This window comes from Sciurus carolinensis, chromosome 2 (assembly GCF_902686445.1).
Source record: "Sciurus carolinensis chromosome 2, mSciCar1.2, whole genome shotgun sequence".
NCBI classification, from domain to species: domain Eukaryota; kingdom Metazoa; phylum Chordata; class Mammalia; order Rodentia; family Sciuridae; genus Sciurus; species Sciurus carolinensis.
In genome coordinates this window covers 29209462-29228356 of record NC_062214.1, presented here as the reverse complement: position 1 = coordinate 29228356, position 18895 = coordinate 29209462, and the positions used below count along the sequence as shown (strand labels likewise).

The following is an 18895-nucleotide window of genomic DNA, read 5'->3' as shown; positions in this document are numbered from 1 at the left end:
CAACATGCACGAGAAAGAATCACACCACAAAATTGCTAGGTTGGAAAAAGATCAAAATTCCAAATTCAAAGTTTGTTTTTTTTTTTCTTTTTTCTTTTCTTTTTTTTTTTTAAGTACTGGGGATTGAACTCAGAGGCACTTGACTACTGAACCCCTTCCCCAGCCCTATTTTTTGTATTTTATTTAGAGACAGTCTCACTGAGTGGCTTAGCGCCTTGCTGTTGCTGAGCCTAGCTTTGTATTCTAGATCCTCCGGTCTCAACCTCCTGAGCTGCTGGGATTATGGGTGTGCACAACTGTGCCCAGCTTCAAAATGCAGTTTCTCATGAATGTGTATCACTTTCACACCATTATAACGTTGGACTAATTGTAAATTGAGGACCATCTTGATTTATATTGCTGCAGTTGCAAACATGATATCTCTTTACCCCTCATTTTCTTAGTGAGTATTTCCTAAGAACAATCACTTATGTAGCCCCAGTACAAAGATCACAATCAGGAAGAGTGACATTGATCCAAGATGATTATCTAACCTATAGTCCATATCCAAATTTTAGCAATTGACTCCACAATGTCTTTTATGGCAAATATTTTTCTGGTCCAAGATCTGGGCACACACATTGCGTTTGGTTGTCCTACATATCTCCTTATTTTTCTGTTGTGTCTCTCTAGGACAGTTCCTCAGTCTTCCCTAATCTTTCATGACATTGAAGTTTAACGAGCACAGGCCAGTTGTTCTGTGCTGTCCCTTAGTTTGCATTTGTCTGACTCAACCGGCCTGAGACCCTGAGCTTGGGCTGAAGGTCGCAGGTGTGATGCTGCGTCAACCCCCGTGCATCCTATTGTTTTTTTGTTTTTGCGGTGCTGGGGATTGAACCCAGGGCCTTGTGCTTGCGAGGCAAACACTCTACCGACTGAGCTATCTCCCCAGCTCCCGTACATCCTATTGGGAGGCACCTGGTGTCAGTTTGACCCATGCTGGTAATGTCCCTGTCGATGGCTTGGTTAGGGTGCTGTCCACCTCCTGGTCTTTATCTTTTTTTTTTTTTTTTTTTTTTTTTTTTTTTCATCTTTGAAGTGGGGCCCCGGTCCCTGCTTGCAATTTTACCATGAGGACTGTCTGGGACAACAGAGTGATTTACCTGACCCAGGAGCAAAAGTGCATTTGGCAGGTGCTCAGGAGCTTCTGGGATTGCCCCTTGTCCTGGAGCATTATGGGCCAAAAGGGTGCAGGGACATAGGTTATAACAGGGTTTCTCCCCCTGAGGGTGACAGGCCCACCTCTCGTCTCCACACAGACCCACCCCTTGCTCCAGACCTGACCGCCTTCCTGGAGACACAGGCTGGGCTCATGGGCATCCTCCACTGCTCCGTGGTCAGTGAGCCAGTGGCCACACTGGTGCTGTCACATGGCGGCCACATCTTGGCCTCCAGTTCTGGGGAGAGAGATTACAACCCCCGCTTCAGCATCTCCTCTGCACCTAACTCCCTGCGCCTGGAGATCCGAGACCTGCAACAAACTGACAGTGGAGAGTATGAGTGCTCAGCCACCAACTCCCTTGGAAATTCAACCTCCATCTTGGACTTCCATGCCAATGGTAACACAGGCACAGATTGCAGGAGAGTGGGGAGGGGGAGCCCTCAAAAGGAGGCATGCTCTGACTTCTTCCCTTAAAAGTCTAGCGGACTCAACTGAGAGGCTGAACTAGTTTGTTAGGCCCTATCAAAGACCTGAGCTATCCGGTCATCCCAACCTTAGAGAGTCCTAGAAGCCAAGGCAAAAAGGGAAATGTGGCAATGCACATCATTACTTTTGTAGATTACACTCTGACTCTGAACTTGGAGGGTCCTTTATGGACATTCCTTTGTTTTTTATTTGTTAAACTCTTGGGGCAGGCTCTGTGCTAAGATGCAGGAAGTGAAATAGAGAAGCGAGGTCTTCCCAATGCTGCTTTTCCCTTCTGAGGCCATGGGAGATGTAGCCAATTCATCAAGCGAGGCTTTTGACACAAGCCTGGGCTCTGGCTCAGAGACCTTCTCAACTGTGCGGCAGCATCGAGGCCAAGTCCTCCTGATCCACCACAAAGCTCACGCCTACCCACAGTCATGCGGGGAAAGAACCTGGAGGGTTTCCTGCAGCAGGTGACATGGAGGGGTGGGGACCTCACAGCCTCTCCAAGCCTCCTCTCTCCTCCTGCCAGCGGCCCGCCTCACCATCAGTCCGGCAGCCAAGGTGGTGGAGGGGCAGGCCGTGACTCTGAGCTGCAGAAGTGGCCTGAGCCCGACTCTGGACACCCGCTTCTCCTGGTACCGGAACGGAGTCCTGCTTCTCGAGGGACACAGCAGCAACCTCCTGCTTCCTGCTGCCTCCAGCAGCGATGCCGGCTCATACCACTGTCGGGCCCAGGACAGCCACAGTGCCAGCGGCCCCTCCTTGCCTGTGGTCCTCACTGTGCTCCGTGAGTAGCCTTGCCACCAGCCACCACCTGCTGTGGGGAGGGTCAGCCCACTGGGACTGCCAGCCGCCCCCAAAGTCCTGCCCTGGGATCTACATCAGGAGAGTGGTCACAGGCCTGGCCACAGTGGCCCTCTCCACCCTGGACTGGGGAGATGATTTGGGGCCTCCTCTGCTTCCTGAGTCCTGCCCTCCAATCCCAATCCCTCTGCCCCTACTCTCAAAGCCACCGTGGGCCCATATCCAAACTGCCTTCCTGGGTGGCTCAGGGCTGTTGTACTTCTATACATGTGCACATACCCCATAGGCTGAGCCCTCCCAGGCTCCTATAGACTCTAGGTCAGAACTCCTCAGGGCCTCTGCACCAGGCCTTCCATACCCCGCCAAGAGGCGATGCTCCATATTATCTGGAGGGGCTGCATAATATTTAGAGCATGATTAAGTTCCAGAAAATCTCCCCTGCCCGGTGTGTGCAGGGACAATGTCTCAGGATTGTTGTGAGGACAGCACCTTACCAGGGGTTTCTGAGTGAGGTCATGTGGGGGGTATTGACTGGTAGCTGTCATGGGAAACTTCTAGGAAAAGGCTTTTATAGGCATTATCCAATGTTTCAGGAGCCTGCTTGGAGATCAGAGAGGAGGTAGGAAGGACCCTGAGGCAACGCTCAAAGGAACCAAAATCAAGACTCCAAGGGACTGCTCTGAGGGTGATGGACTCAGAAGCAGATGGGACTGATACAGAGTGGTCTCTAGCCCATATGGCATCTTGGCCCCAGCTAGCAAATGTCTCTCCTTCTGGGAAGATTAAATACAGTACCAGGGTACAGGTTAGAGCCAGGAGCGTGGGCTGAATCCCACCCACCCTGGTCTGGTTGCCCTCGTGCAGTGCACAACCTACACAGCTGTTTGAGGCTACTCTGGGGACATGGATTGTTCAGTGTGTCCTGGAAGTCTAGCCAGCCTGGAGTGGACCTGGGGCCCTGGGATGAGTGGCCATGCTCTTCCTCCCCACAGACCCTCCACGCCAGCCCCTGTTCACCGCCCAGCTGGACCTCAGTGCTGCCGGAGCTGGGCCGGGACGGCACGGCCTCCTCTTGTGCCGTGTGGAAAGTGACCCTCCTGCCCAGTTACGCCTGCTCCACAAGGACCATGTTGTGGCCACTTCCGTGTCATCACACAGTGGCTGCAGCACCTGTGGGGGCTGCTCCCAGCGGGCAAAAGTCACCAAAGCCCCCAACTTGCTGCGGGTGGAGATCCACAATCCAGTGTTGGAGGACGAGGGCGTGTACCTGTGTGAGGCCAGCAACGCACTGGGCAACGCCTCAGCCTCGGCCACCTTCAATGCCCAGGGTGAGCGGGTGCAGGGAACGGGCAGACGGGGCGCTGGGGGAGGGGCTGATCAGGCAAAACCTCTCCTGTTGAGCAGTGGGAGGCAAAGCTGCTCCCAGTGACAGAAGAGGGGGTCCCGGGGCCCCCACACTGAGGGAAGCCAAAGCTTCAGGTCCTTCCCATGCTCAGTTTTGGTCAAGGGACAGGCCTGGAACTGTGAGGTTGATCTCTGAGCAAAGGACAGTAGGGCTGTCTTATCCTCTTTCTCCTTTATTACGCCCTGCCTCTCTGACCTGGGTCCCATGTCCTCTAGGACCCACTTGTCACGGGCTCTCTCGTGAGCTCATTTGCTTTCCTCCCCACACTGTGGGCACCCCAGGGGGTCTTCTTGCCTCCCTGCTCCAGGTCCCTGGGTGGGGCAGGGGGTGGTCAAAGTGAGGCCTATCTCTGATGAACTGGTACTGCCTGCCGTCCAGCCACGGTCCTGGTCATCGCACCATCCAACACGCTTCGGGAGGGCTCAGAGGCCAACCTGACTTGCAATGTGAGCCGGGAAACCACAGGCAGCCCTGCCAACTTCTCCTGGTTCCGGAATGGGGCACTGTGGGCCCAGGGCCCCGTGGAAACTATGAGACTGCTGCCCGTGGCCAGAACCGATGCTGCCCTCTACGCCTGTCACCTCATCACAGAGGGTGGTGCCCAGCTCTCTGCTCCCGTGATCCTGAGTGTGCTCTGTGAGTGCTGGCCACGGGCAGCCAGGGGCTTGCAGGGTGGAGGGTCCCAGGGGCAAAAAGGGCTGGGACTGGGGTTTGGGGAGGCGAGAGCCTGGTATGGCCATGGGCCAGATTGGGCCTGGGCTGTGCGTGTGCCAGGAGAAGGGACCGTAGGGTGGCAGTTGGAATGTGGTGAGCTGGGCTGCAGCCCCTGAGTTCTCCCTGTTCCTGCAGATCCCCCAGACCCACCAAAGCTGTCGGCCCTCCTGGACATGGGTCAGGGCCACATGGCTGTGTTCGTTTGCACTGTGGACAGCCGTCCTCTGGCTCAGTTAGCCCTGTTCCATGAGGAGCGCCTCCTGGCCAGCAGTCTGGGACCACAGCTCCCATCCCACGGTAGGCTGCAGGCCAAGGCCACAACCAACTCCCTACAGCTGGAGATTCGAGAACTGGGTCTTAGGGATTCTGGAAACTACCGCTGTGAGGCCACAAATGTTCTTGGATCAACCAACACCTCGCTCTTCTTCCAGGTCCGAGGTGAGTGTCAGTGCTCTCACAGTGTGAATGACATTGATGCCCAGGAAGGCTACTTAGGTCAGACTTGGGTCTGGGTGCCATAAATTTTGTACAGAAATGTGTCTTTCAGCATTGGTTAGGGGACAGTTTCCAACCAGCCAGCAGAATGCCTCCTACTAGGTTTTTATTGTTGTTGTTGTTGAAACTAATGATTGAACTCAGGGCTATGCCTCCAGTTCTTTTAAAATTTTGAGACAGAATTTTGCTAAGTTGCTGAGGCTGGCCTCAAACTGCAATGCTCCTACCTCAGTCTCCCTAATAGCTGGGATTACAGGTGTGTACCACCATGCCTGGCTTCCACTAGATATTTTCACCTGTAATAACTGTAGCAACCACTAGGAGGCAGTGGCAATTGCACAAGATGGTTTGCTTGGTTGGAGCACTTTAATTTTATTTATTTATTATTATTTTTTTGCGGTGCTGGGGACTGAACCCAGGGCCCTGTGCTTGCAAGGCAAGCACTTTACCAACTGAGCTATCTCCCTAGCCCCTGGAGCACTTTATTGCAATACTATAATTTTGTTACATAGTAGGTATTCTCATACAAAACTGAATATGTATGTGTATTATGCATATATGCACATATACTCATACCTCTGTGTATTCTTATTCATATTCTTCATTCATATACATGTATACATATTTATATAAGTATGTATGTATGTAAATATTCTCTATAAAAATTCTCCCTGGGCAAATAAAACAGAAAAAATGAAAGACAATACCTGCAAAGAAAAGGCCCCAAAGAAAAATAAGTGTTTCTTCTTCCATAATGACAAACAGCTGCAATTTGGGGGCATTTACTTTGGACCTTGGTTCTGTGTATATTTTCTTAGTTATTATACCCATTTCACAGGCAGAGAAATTGAGGGTCAGAGTCTTAGGAGCTTGATCATGGGCGTATGACTAGTGGGCCCTGAACTCTGGACAAACTTGGTTCTGGTCCTGGTATGGCCTCTGCTCTCAGTTACCAACCCAGCTGTCCCTCCTTCTCACCCCCACCCTGGTCTCCTCCTGCTCTAGAGCCAGGGACTGCCAAGAAACTGACCTTTGCTCACTGCCCAGTACCTGGACTCTTGTGACCTGGAGCCTGGGTGCTGGACTGGGCTGGAGATGGCAGAAAGAACTCAAGGTCACACAGCTGCCAACCTCTCCTTCCAGTTCTCGGCTACCCACACAGTCCCATTCAGTCAGGACAATGTCCCTCGCCATGACCTAAGCTCCTTCAGTGCTTCGTGGGTCAATCCAACATTTGTCAAGAGCTGACACATGAGGTGCTGTGCCTGGCAATGGGGTTATAGGTCACACCAGCCTGGTTCCCATGAGGCCTACCCTCTGGTAGGCAAGATTGACTGACAGAGCAAAACCTTAACTCCAGGTGGTGGGTGGTAAATGCCAGGGTACAGCTTGTGCAGGCAAGTCGGGTAGAAAAGCAGAAGCATGGAGCTAAAGGTGGATCCTGGGAAGTGGTCTGGAGGAAAGCTGTGGCTCCCAGATGTATGGGTAGGGTGGTGCAGTCCTGTGCAGAGATACAAACAGTCCCAGACTGTGGGGGGTCCCAGACTGCCTGGGTGTCGGCAAGCCCTCATCTGACCTTGGTTTCTCCCTGCAGGTGCCTGGGTCCAGGTCTCACCATCGCCTGAGCTCCAGGAGGGTCAGGCTGTGGTCCTGAGCTGCCAGGTGCCCACGGGGGTCCCTGAAGGGACCTCATATCACTGGTATCGAGATGGCCAGCTCCTCCAGGAGTCGAACTCTGCCATGCTCCGTTTTGCAGCCATAACTCTGAAGCAAGCTGGGGCCTACCATTGCCAAGCTCAGGCCCCAGGCTCAGCAACCACCAGCCTGGCCGCTCCAGTCAGCCTCCGTGTGTCCTGTAAGGGTGTTTTCCCATTCACACATGGGGGAGAGGATGCATTCCCTGGTCCTGGACTCTGCCACCATGACAGAGCCCTGGCTGAGGGACCCAGGGCCACATCCTGACCATTCCCCACCTGGTGTAGACTCTCCACGCCAGGCCATACTCACCACCCTGATGGACACGGGCCCGGGGCGACTGGGCCTCCTCCTCTGCCGTGTGGACAGTGACCCTCCAGCCCAGCTGCAGCTGCTCCATGGGGACCGCCTTGTGGCCTCAACACTACAAGGTGTAGCAGAAACTGCAAGCAACTCTCCTCGGCTGCAGGTGGCTGTGGCCCCCAACACTCTGCGCCTGGAGATTCACAACACAGTGCTGGAAGATGAGGGCATCTACACCTGTGAGGCCACCAACACTCTAGGCAAGGCCTCAGCCTCGGCCAACTTCGATGCCCAGGGTCAGTGTGCATGTGCGCGCGTGTGTGTGTGTATGCATGCATTTGTGTGTGTCTGTGCACGTGTGTCTCCTGGAATTGGGGAGAGAAGGAGGGAGAGGGCTCTAGAAGGCTGGGAGCATAGGGGCTTCCCATTCCCATCCTGCCTGAGGCCAGTGGTCTTCAGGCTTAGGTTTCACTGAAGAGCCTTTTTTAAACAGAATTTTTCATGGATGCCCAGCAGATAAAACTAATCAGAAAGGGCCTCTCAAGGGGAAACCACCCCAGTGTAGGATTTACAGTGTTCACCCCATTTGCCTCCCACCAGAGTCAGGGAGGAGGGGCTTGGGGCCTTCTAGGACTCTGCAGAGCTCCACTTGGGACCACCCAAGAAATAGTGAGCTATTTCCTAAGCTCAGCTCAAGACCCTCACTGGTGTCCTTGTGCCCTCCCTCTCTCCCCAGCTGTGAGCGTGCAGGTATGGCCCAAGGCCATGGTGCAGGAGGGACAGCAGGTGAACCTGACCTGCCTTGTGTGGGCCACCAACCTGGCCCAGCTCACCTACACGTGGTACCAGGATGGGCAGCAGCGTCTTGGCGCCCGCTCCATCTCCTTGCCCAACGTCACGGTCACAGATGCTGCCTCCTATCGCTGTGGTGTAGGGCTCCCTGGCCAGGCACCCCGCCTCTCCAGACCTGCCACCCTGGACATCCTCTGTGAGTCTGGCTGGATGCAGGGTGGGCTTGAAAGGAATGATAGCAGCTCACAGGGATCAGGGAATGGCCAGAGTCTCACAGGGGTTTAGCCCAAGGACTCAATACCCAGCCAGCTGATGGAGCACTGGACAAGGGGTGTTAGAGCGGGGAGCAATAGGGACAGGTCTTTTTTGGGCAGAGGAGCAGTACCCCAGATTGGATAATTAGAGGGCCTATGGGGCAGGGAGCAGGGCCCTCCTCAGTTCCTATGCACCTGCAAACTGGCCTCTGCAAGGCTGTCATTTAAACTTGTCTGCTCCCTGGGTCTCTACAGACGCGCCCCGCAGCCTGCGTCTGACCTACCTCCTAGAGAGCCATGGTGGACAGCTGGCCCTGATACTGTGCACTGTGGATAGTCGCCCACCTGCCCAAATGGCCCTTAGCCACGCCGGCCGCCTCCTGGCCTCCTCAACTGCTGCTTCTGTCCCGAACACCTTACGCCTGGAACTACAGGAGCCACAGCCAAGTGATGAGGGGCTCTACAGCTGCTCTGCCCACAGCCCCCTAGGCCAAGCCAACACATCCCTGGAGCTGCAGCTAGAGGGTGAGTGGGGCTAGGTTGGGGCCACAGGCGTGGGAATCAGCTGTGGTGTCTGGCTGGCCCCAACTGACCCTGACTTTCTTGTTTCAGGTATACGGGTGACACTCACTCCCTCGGCTACTGTGCCTGAGGGGAATCCCATCACAGTGACCTGTGAGGACACTGCAGCCCGCCCACCCAGTCTCTACATCTGGTACCATAATGGCCATTGGCTTCAGGAGGGGCCAGGCACCACTCTTGAGTTCCCAATGGCCACAAGGGCTCACGCGGGTTCATACTCCTGCCAGGTGCAGGATACCCAGGGCACACGCAGCTCCCGGCCTGCGGCCCTGCAAGTCCTCTGTGAGTGAGAGAAGCTGGTTGGGGCTGCCCAGGATGAAGGTGGTGGGAGGTGCCTCTGGGCTCCAGTGAGGGAGGGCATGGGACTGTGGTGGGCTCAGGAATGGGCACTTGGGGAAACAAGGATGTAGGTAATGAGGAAAGAGACCCTATGGCCCTGCAGGACTCTGCCTGCAGGACTCCTGAGAAGGTGTTTCTTTTAGGAAGTGACCATTTATCCAGAGGCTTCAGCCTCAACAGCATCAGGCAGGTGGTCAATGGGCAGCGCATAGGCAAGGCCCCCAACTGTGCCCTGCCCCACCCCTAGATGCCCCTCGAGATGCCGTCCTGTCCTCCTTCCGGGACTCCAGGGCCAGACCCATGACTGTGATACAGTGCACTGTGGACAGTGAACCTGCTGCCGAGCTGACCCTGTCCCACAACAGCAAGGTGTTAGCCACCAGCAATGGGCTCCATGACTCAGCATCAGGGATGGGCCACGTGCAGGTGACCCGCAACATGCTGCGGCTGCAGATGCAAGATGTGCATGCAGGCGATGATGTCTATGTTTGCACAGCCCGCAACTTGCTGGGTTCAGTTAGCACCACTGGGCAGCTGCAGGCAGAAGGTGAGTAGGAAAGTTGGAGCAGGAACAGAGCTTGGGCTTGGGGTTTGGGTGCTATGAGGCCAGAGTCTATGTGAGGGACTGGGATTTCCACTAGAGGGGGCTGTGTGGCCTGAAGGTGTACAAGAGAGTCCTGCCCTGAGAAGTCTAGACCAATGGAAGGGCTTGCCCAGTCTGATGGTGAGGATACAGCAAGGGGGAGGTATTGGAATGCCCAAGGGAAGTGGGAATGGAGAGGAGATAACCCCGCCCTCATAGAGCCCAATCTGGGGTGACAGACCTGCCCTGGGAAAGCCTGGAGCAGGGAGAGAGACAGAGCCTTATTCTCAGATTGGATGCATCAGACAGCCTGTCTAAATGGAGGTACAGCCCTGTCCTGGGAGCCCCAGAGTATGGATGTAGAACAGCCCTCTCCTTGCCCTCATTGTGAAGGGAGAGACAGTCCCACCTTGCAAGGGCCAGATCCCAAGATAGATTGTGACCTCCTGTAATGCACAGAGGCAGGATACCGCTCCCTGACCACCTTCCCATCCTTGGCCCACAGGTGTGCATGTGGTAGCTGAGCCAGGCTTGGATGTGCCTGAGGGTGCAGCACTGAACTTGAGCTGCCACCTCCCTGGTGGCCCTGGGCTCCCGAGCAACTCCACCTTCACATGGTTCTGGAATGGCCGGCCACTACACACTGAGTCTGTGCCCACTCTCACTTTCGCCCATGTGGCCCGTGCCCAGGCTGGGCTGTACCACTGCTGGGCTGACCTCCCCTCTGGGGCCACCACCTCTGCTCCAGTCTTGCTTCGTGTGCTCTGTGAGTGTGAATCCCCTTCCACCAGCCTTGGTCTTCCCCCATCTTCCATGACCCTTAGGTCTTCCTCCTCTTTTATCGGCCAAAAGCAAAGGCTTTACAGGAATGGAATCCTGGGTTGGAATCTTGGTTCTTCCATCAATTGATTGTATGCTCTTGTGCACCTGTGCCATGGTTTCCTTGTCTGTGAATTGGGGCATATTCTGAGTGCCTGGCATACAGGGTACCCTTGTCAGCCTTGATCTCCCACTCCAGTCTTTACCAGCACCCATGCTGCATCAGTCAGCTGTTGCTGTGTAACAAGTCACCTCTACATCAGTCAGCTACTGCTACATAACAAGCTACCCCCAAACTCATAATTCTGTGGGTCAAAAATTTGAGCTGGGCTTAGTTGGGAAGTTCTTCTGCTGTTCTCGCCTTATGTGGCTACAGTTGTTCAGTGACTCCACTAAAGCTGGATTGTTTAAGATGGTCTCACTCTTATGGCTGTGACTGGACTACATGTGCCTTGCATGTTGGCCTGGGCTTCCCACATGGTTGCATTTCAGGAGGCAGAGTGGAAGCTTCAAGGCCTCTTGAGGTCTATCTCTGAAGTCCCACAATGTCACTTTTGCCTTTAATTGGTTGAAATGAGTTACAGAGTCAAAAAGTTAGGAAACAGGCTCTACCGCTGCATGAGATGTGCAGCAGACAAGCTGTTTATGTGCGGGAAGGGTGGAATTTGTGGTCGTTTCCTACAATCACCATACTCTTTACCTCCCCACAGACCCTCCCAAGATGCCCACCATGACAGTCTTTGTGGAGCCTGAGGGTGGCCTCCAGGGCATCCTGGACTGCCAAGTGGACAGTGAGCCCTTTGCCAGCCTGACCCTTCACCTTGGCAGCCGACTGGTGGCCTCCAGCAAACCTCAGGAAGCTCCCATTGAGTCACACATCCGTGTCTCAGCCTCCCCTAATGCTCTGAGGGTGGACATCAAGGAGTTACGGCCCAGTGACCAGGGGGAATATGTGTGCTCTGCCTCCAATGCCCTGGGCTCTGCCTCTGCCTCCACCTACTTCGGGGTCAGAGGTGAGGGGAGGGGACTTGATCTCCAGGCCACTCTGCAGAAAGGCACAGTTCTCAGGTCCAAAGTTTGCCTTCCCTGAATCTGTTTGGCTGCCATACAGACTATCTTTCTAGTAATAAACAGATTGCTTAGAGTTCCCTTGCATGGCCGGGGTTGGAAATGAAATGAAAGTTAGACTAGAAGGTTTCATCTTGGGTGGGCCAATGCATTTGGAGGGAGCAATGGGGGCTATGAGCCATAGCCTCCCCCTGAGTACCTCCTCCACGTTCCAGCTCTACACCGGCTACATCTGTTCCAGTGGCTCCTCTGGTTTCTGGGACTGCTGGTGGGCTGCCTGTGCCTGCTGTTGGGCCTGGGGGCCTACCATAATTGGAGGTGGGTCCAGAGCAAGAGAGGGTTGGCCACCTTTCTATACCCTTTTCCTCCAACATTGCCCCATATCCTTTAGGGGAACCTTCCTCTTACCAAGTTCACAGGCCACATACTTCTTAGCCCACCTCCTCCAAACTTGGGGATCTCTTCCAGAATAGCCTCTAACCCATATTTCTTTTTTCTTTCCTTCTCCCTATACTGTTTGGGTTAAAGAAAGGGCTGGGGAGGAAGCAAGATAAGGCGTCCCATGTGACCCAGGGCTTCCCCTCCTCTGTATAGTGGGCAGTCTTGGGCCAGCATGTGGGGGCCAGGAGGGAGGTTGGGGGCAGGTGGTGGGGAGGAGGGAGCCTCTCTGACTCCATTCCTACATGTAGGAGGAGGTGTTCTGATAAACTGAAGGTGGGCGAGAATTCGGTGGAGATGGCTCCTCAGAAAGACAGCACACAGGTAATTATTCAACACACAGACACCTGCAGGCATGAGGCCTGGGCCACAGTGCCTGGCTGGCATCTGAAGGCTATGCTCATTGATAGGATGGTGCCTGGGACCCAGGGTGAGTTGGGAAGGGAGTACCTGGAACCAGGATCCCTTGGGAGATGGGGAGAGCAGGGTTCTAATTAGGAATAAGAGTTGCCACGTGTTTTCTCCCTGGGTGACTGGCTCCCTGGGTGACTGACTCCCTGATTCTGGTAGAATGGACTAAGCAGCATCACCCCCACTTCCAAGATTCTTTGACTTTTGTTTTGAGGTCTCTTCCCACCTCCTGAGTCTGCCTGTCACCTGATCAAGGGTGAAAGTCTGTTTCCCCTCCCCTGGGATATGCCCCCTCTTCTGATGACCCATCTGGTGGGTCATAGCTCTTAAACCAGTTTCAGTCATTCAAAACTCCTACCAATTCCCTTGGGACTCCTACCAAGGGCTGGGGGCTAGGGGTCGGGGGATGGACCTCCTGTGCACCCACAGTCCTGTGATCGGGATTTTCTTTGTGAGAAGCTCATTGATCCTGATGCAGCCACATGTGGAACTTCATCCTGTGCTCTGCCCCTGAGCTGACCAGTGGTACTACCTTCCCTCAGGAAGAGGAGATTGCTGGCATCTGTAACAAATCTGGAACTGTGAAGGAGGCAGCGTTCTACCTCTGTGCAAATAGAGCAGTGACCTCTGACTTTCTGTGACTAGCTCCAAGTCTCTTGCCCCCAAGAAAAATGGGTGGTAAGAGGTGATGGTGAAACCCAGTCTACCCCAGGACTGTGTGGACTCTGTGGGATTCTGAAGAGAATCAAGTTGATCATGCTGTCCACTTCTCTCTCTGTCTCTATCTTTTCTCTGGGTCTCTTTTTGTCTCTCCATTTCTTTTCCAAAGGAGGCACTGCTCCTTCACATCTTTCTTCTCAAACCCCACCCTGGACTTTTTTGATGGATTAGAATAGAAGAGTATCTGAGACCACAGAGACTTTCCCAGAAATGTTGTACCAGATGGAATACAACTCATGCTTCTCTTATAAGAGATCAAATACAATGATATCAACATGATAGACTTTTATTTTTCTCTTGCATACTAGTTTGGGTATGCTATGGTGATATAAGGTGTTGGGGCTCAAGATTCTTCTATCTTACTTTTCTCCATCCCTAAAAGGTTGTCTTATGATTGTGAGGTTCACTATGGCCCCACTGTGTCTACAGCCCTACAGTGAGAAGAGGGAAAAGAGGAAATGGAAGGTCTTTGGTCAATCAAACTCAGAAGTGGCACATGTCAATTGCACTCCCTTCCCATTGGCTAGTCATGTGACCACTCCAAGCTGCAAGGGAGTCTGGGCAATGGAGTTTTTATTCTGAGTCCAAAGTACATTTGGAACGTCTATTTCCAAAGGACTCCCAACTAAAGACTCATGCCTGGAACTTTTGACATTGATAGAAATGCTGGCAGCAGGCCAGTTCTGTCACTGTGACCCAAGCCATTCTTGTCATGGGCTTCCTGGAGGAGGTAGTCCCTCTCAGATCTCAGGACTGAGGAAAACAAGGTTTGGTGGTCCCTACGGTGAGGACATGCCAGGCTGTGAGGGTGCCTGAACAGACATCTTTGTAACAGATCTGGCCCCCAGAAGAAGAGGTGCCTCCATTCCCACCCAACTCCAGGGTCAGGCCCTGCTTAACTGGCTCTCTCAAGCATGAACAAGGCGCAGACAGATGTCATCAGCATCTTCGTTGCTGACAGGTGCATCCCTCTCCTTGATTGAGTGAGCTCCTGTCCTTTTCCTGTGGGCTTGTGTACCCCGTTGAAGTGAATGAGGGTTACCAAGAAGGAATAAAGTGCTCTTGGGAAATCAGGGGCTGAGGGGAACCAGTTTTCAGGTGGGCTGGTGACTCCTGCCCCTTGTAGCCTGGTATCTGAGAGTGGGAGAAGTAAAAGGACTGATCTGGGCCTAGGATTTGGGCTAGGAAGCATGGTAAACAGTGGGGCATCGGCATGGGGGTTAACAGATTGGGAAGAAATTAAATGCCAGTTAAGCTTTGTGCAGCTGACACTGCACCCACCCTCATTCCCAAACCCCATTTCTTTGTGCCTGATTGACACACTCTTCCTTGGAATCTGTCCAGCATGTCCCTCCAATAAACCTCCATCCTATGATGCAACTGGAGTGAGTTTCTTGTAACTCAAACTTCTGGGCTAGAACACAGAGGATTCAAACGTTGGTGGGTTTTATTCTTGGAGAATATTATTAGCAGAGGTGGCCAGGGAGTGCACATCACATGACACTTATCACTAACTGCCTTCTGTTGAAACAATTTGTGTCCCTCCTTGCTCCTTGAGGCTCTGGTTATGTGTTGTTCACCCCTGGGTCGCCAGCACAGTGCTTGGCATGGTTTCTTCTGAATTGTTGTTGAGTAGGAGGGTGGAAAGTATGGGCTAAATCCAGAGTTGGGAGAGGGAGAGAGAAAACCAAAAGCAGCTAGATGTTTGGGGGCTGTCTAGGGAAGAGAGATAGAGATAGAGAAAGAGAAAGAGAGAGAGAGAGAGAGAGAGAGAGAGAGAGAGAGAGAGAGAGAGAGAGAGAGAGGAGAACCTCAGATGGCTGCAGGAGGGGTGACTTCTGGGGGATTTGGGGACATATAATGTGAGAGTCTTCATCTGCTTCTGGGTCCCTCCAAGGGATGTATATCCACCTTGGGTTGCATAGTGCTCAGAGCATTTAATTGGGTCCATCCCTAGTGATCTGAAGCCCCCTCTTAGACTTTTGAAATAAACTTGTAATTGAAGTATAACATATACACAGAAAAATGCACATAGTATAGGTGTGTACAGCTCAATGACTTTTCCAAAAGTGAACACACACATGCCACCAGTGTCAGATCAAGAAACAGAACATCACCAGAACCCCAGAGTCCCTCCACAGCCCCTCTGTACTCTCCAAGGGCAGCACTATTCGATTTCTGCCACCATAAATTTGATTTGCCTATTTTTGAACTTTATATAAATGATATCATTCAATGTGTGTGACAACTTTGGAAAACAGTTTGAAAATATCTATTGAGATTAAAATATCCCTCCCATGACCTTAACATTTCTCCCCTGGGTATTTACTTAAGAAAATGAGGGCTTATGTCACCATAAGACTTGTACTAGAATGTTCACAGAAACGCTACTCATGGTCAAAAATTAGAAACAATGAATACACAACAGCAGTGGAGTGGCTAAAAAAATTGTGCTATGTTCACAAAATGGAATATTATAACAGTGAGCAGGAAAAAAATGGGCGATGCTCTCAAACAATGTTCAGTGAAAGGAGCCAGATGCTAAGAACACAGGCTGTATGCTTTAATCAGTTCTGTCTCTGTGGCCAAAATGCCTGAGAAAAACAACTTAGATTGCAGTGGCTCAGGAGGCTGAGGCAGGAGGATTGCAAATTCAGAGCCAGCCTCAGCAATTTGGCAAGGACCTAAGCAACTTAGGGAGACCCTGTCTCAAAATGAAAAATAAAAAGGGATGGGGATGTGGCCCAGTGGTTAAATGCCCCTGGGTTCGATCACTAGTACCAAAATAAATAAATAAATACCAAAAAGAAAACTTAGAGGAGGAAAGATTTATTTTGGCTCATGGTTTTAGAGGATTCAGTCCATGGTTGTTGTTAGGGTGTCCCCCTAAAGCTCAGGTGTGAGACAATGCAAGAATTATCAGAAGTGAAATGACTAGATTATGAAAGGTGTAGCTAGATTAACTGGGCAGTAACTCAGGTAAGTAGGGGCAGCAGGAGGAAGTGGGTCACAGGGGTGTGCCTTTGGGGTTTATATTTTGTCTTTGGTGAGCACAGCTCTCTCTACTTCCCGATTGCTACATCCTGAGCTGCTTTCCTGTGCTATGCCCTTTCATCAAGATGTTCTGCTTCACCTGTGGCCCAGTGCTACATAGAGTCAGCCAACCCTGAACTGAACCTCTGAAACTATAAGCCAAAATAAACTTTTCCTCCTTTAAGGTCGTTCTTGCTAGGTCTTTTGATCACAGCAATGCAAAACTACAACATCACTAGATGTTCTGGTCACTAGAACAGTTGGCTAGCTCCATTGCTTTGTCCCGGAGGCAAAGTGGACATCATGGCAGAAGGACATCATGGCAGAGGAAAGCGGCTCAGCTCTTGGCAGTCAGGAAGCAGAGAGAGGAGAAGGGGCCAGGGACAAGGTAGAGTACCCAAGGGCACACCCTCAAGGACTCACTCCTTCAACTATGTCCCACCTCTTGATAATGTCATCCAATTATAAATCCATGAGGTAAGAGCCCTTGTGATCCAATCACTTTCCCAAAGCCCCACCTCTGAACATCGCTGCACCGGGGACCAAGCCTTCATTCAATACATGGAACTTTGGAGCAGACATTGAAGATCCAAACCATAACACCGTGTGATTCCATTTTTGTGAAATTAAAGGATGGGCAAAGCTAATTAATGGTGATATAAGTCAAAATGATGGTTACCAAAGGGGGAAATGATTGAAATGGGCCATGAAGGAGCTTTCAGGGGGCCTGGGAATGTGCTCTGTCTGGGTCTGGGTGCATGTTGTACGGGGGTGTTTACTTTGTGAAAATTCATTGAATTGCTTACTTTTCTGAATATATGTTATATTTCAGTAAGAAAGTTTAAAAGAAATCTTCCACTTAGCTGGGCATGGTGGTGGGTACTTGTAGTCCCAGGTACTTGGGAGGTGAAAGCTAGAGGACTACTTGAATCTAGGAGTTAAAGGCCAACCTGGGCAACACAGTAAGACCTCATTTCTTTCTTTCTTTTTTTTTTTTTTTTTTTTTTTTTTTTTTTTTTTTTGGTGCTGGGGATCGAACCCAGGGCCTTGTGCTTACAAGGCAAGCACTCTACCAACTGAACTATCTCCCCAGCCCCCTCTTTTTTTTTTTTTTTTGGTACTGGGGAGTGAACCCAGGGTCGCTTAACTACTGAACCACATTATCAGCTTATTTGTATTTTATTTAGAATCGGGGCCTCAAGGAGTTACTTAGGGCCTAAGTTGCTGAGGCTGGCTTTGAACTTGTGATCATCCTACCTCTGCCTCCAGAGTTGCTGGGATTATAGGCATGGGCCACCACACCTGGCGAACACCCCATTTTCTTAAAATAACAACAATAACAACATCAACAACAAAAATCCCACCACCACTACCACCAGAAAACTCCCACCTTTTATGCTTGATAATCAGTTTGCCCAAATCAAATCCTGGCTGATTAATCGGTTTTCTAAGCAAGCCCTTCACCTTATCAAGGGGCAGTATATTTCCCTTTGGATGTACCAGGGTGTCAGGGATGGTGCCTTGACTGTGACTTTGGGATACTCCATTCACACGCATTGCTTTTTCTGATGCACTCAACCACTGGCCTGGCATCTCCAGGTGCCACCCTGGACATGTGGGTGAGTGGAATTGGCACTGTTTCCCCAGGACATCCTCTGCTGGATCACTCTTTCAGGCAGAGTCCTGTTAGTTTGTGAATGTTGCCCACCACAAGCACTTGTTCTATCTTGTTTCCAGGACACTTCCCGATGCTCCTCAGAGAGAAACACCAACAAATCATTTGACAAATTATTTTTCCCATATTACTGGACATGAACACTGGGCTGATTGGTGACTTTCTAGGATCCACCTCCCTCAACTTTGATCCAACACCTTCATGTCCTCCTCTGCAAACTCAGAAGTAAATTTACAGTTGCTCAGAGATTTTGGCAGAAAAGTTCTCTGACGCACTTGGACATAGTTCTTCTCAGAGCTCTGACATCAAGGGTGTATTAAAAAGAAAACAAAACCAAGGTGCAGAAAAAGGTTAAGCAAGAAATGTCTTTACTGTCTGGGTATGTATAAAAATAAAACCTGTATAAGAAACTAACAGCAGCTTCCTGTTGGCTGATGAGGGTTGAAAGGATGGAGACAGAAGAGGTAGAAAGACTTTTTCCTAAGCAATTTATCATTCCTTAATTTTTATATTTATTTATTTAGTTTTTTGAGACCGGGTCTTGCTGTATTGTGTAGTCTGGCCTCAAGCTCTTGGGTTCAAGTGATTGTTCAACTTCCTGAGTAGCTGCAACTACAGATGGGAGTCACTGTGCCAGGATCCATTATAATTTTTGATGCTGGAATCATATAAATGTAGGATTCTCTCCAAGCTGGAATTTTTACTGGCTACATTACTAACTCCAAAATCTTGGAAACAGATTGGCTTAAAAGTTAACATCCCTCGCTATCTGAATGTACACCTAGTACTCAAACCAACCAGCCTTTCTATTAGAAGCTACTGACACCAAAAGGATCCACGCCCCCCAAACATGTTACTGACACGGAAAGGCGACCCCCCCACCCCAACACTCCCACCCCAGCGTCTGGGAGTCTACGACTTTGTACAATTCTTTCCTCTGGCCACGACCTGGGACAAAGGTGCCCCACCCTGCGCCTGTCCTGAAGTGTCGCCTTTGCTCTGTACCCAAGACCACAGCCTCTGCCACTCCCCCCGCCCCACGCCCCGCAACTACCACCACCACCACTCCGGCGCGCCTCAGGGACAGAGGCTG

General features: G+C 51.5%; 1 protein-coding gene across 5 annotated transcripts in view; it reads left to right on the top strand.

Moving 5' to 3' along the window:
- Siglec1 (sialic acid binding Ig like lectin 1) overlaps positions 1–18165 on the top strand; it is a 28188-nt gene extending 10023 nt beyond the window's left edge. For 2 of the 5 annotated variants that reach the window (XM_047542468.1, XM_047542469.1), the window contains exons 7-22: positions 1299–1598; positions 2202–2459; positions 3469–3804; positions 4260–4517; positions 4731–5033; positions 6685–6945; positions 7073–7384; positions 7825–8076; positions 8390–8659; positions 8747–8998; positions 9303–9602; positions 10144–10404; positions 11168–11470; positions 11741–11843; positions 12215–12287; positions 13930–14450. In XM_047542468.1, coding sequence (XP_047398424.1) covers positions 1299–1598; positions 2202–2459; positions 3469–3804; positions 4260–4517; positions 4731–5033; positions 6685–6945; positions 7073–7384; positions 7825–8076; positions 8390–8659; positions 8747–8998; positions 9303–9602; positions 10144–10404; positions 11168–11470; positions 11741–11843; positions 12215–12287; positions 13930–14052 — 3965 coding nt within the window. In that variant the 3' untranslated portion in view covers positions 14053–14450. Of the gene's footprint in view, positions 1–1298; positions 1599–2201; positions 2460–3468; positions 3805–4259; positions 4518–4730; positions 5034–6684; positions 6946–7072; positions 7385–7824; positions 8077–8389; positions 8660–8746; positions 8999–9302; positions 9603–10143; positions 10405–11167; positions 11471–11740; positions 11844–12214; positions 12288–12833; positions 14451–17864 lie in introns of those variants that run through there. The other 3 variants (XM_047542471.1, XM_047542470.1, XM_047542472.1) reach the window with 3 other exon arrangements.
- The last annotated feature ends 730 nt before the right edge of the window (positions 18166–18895 follow it).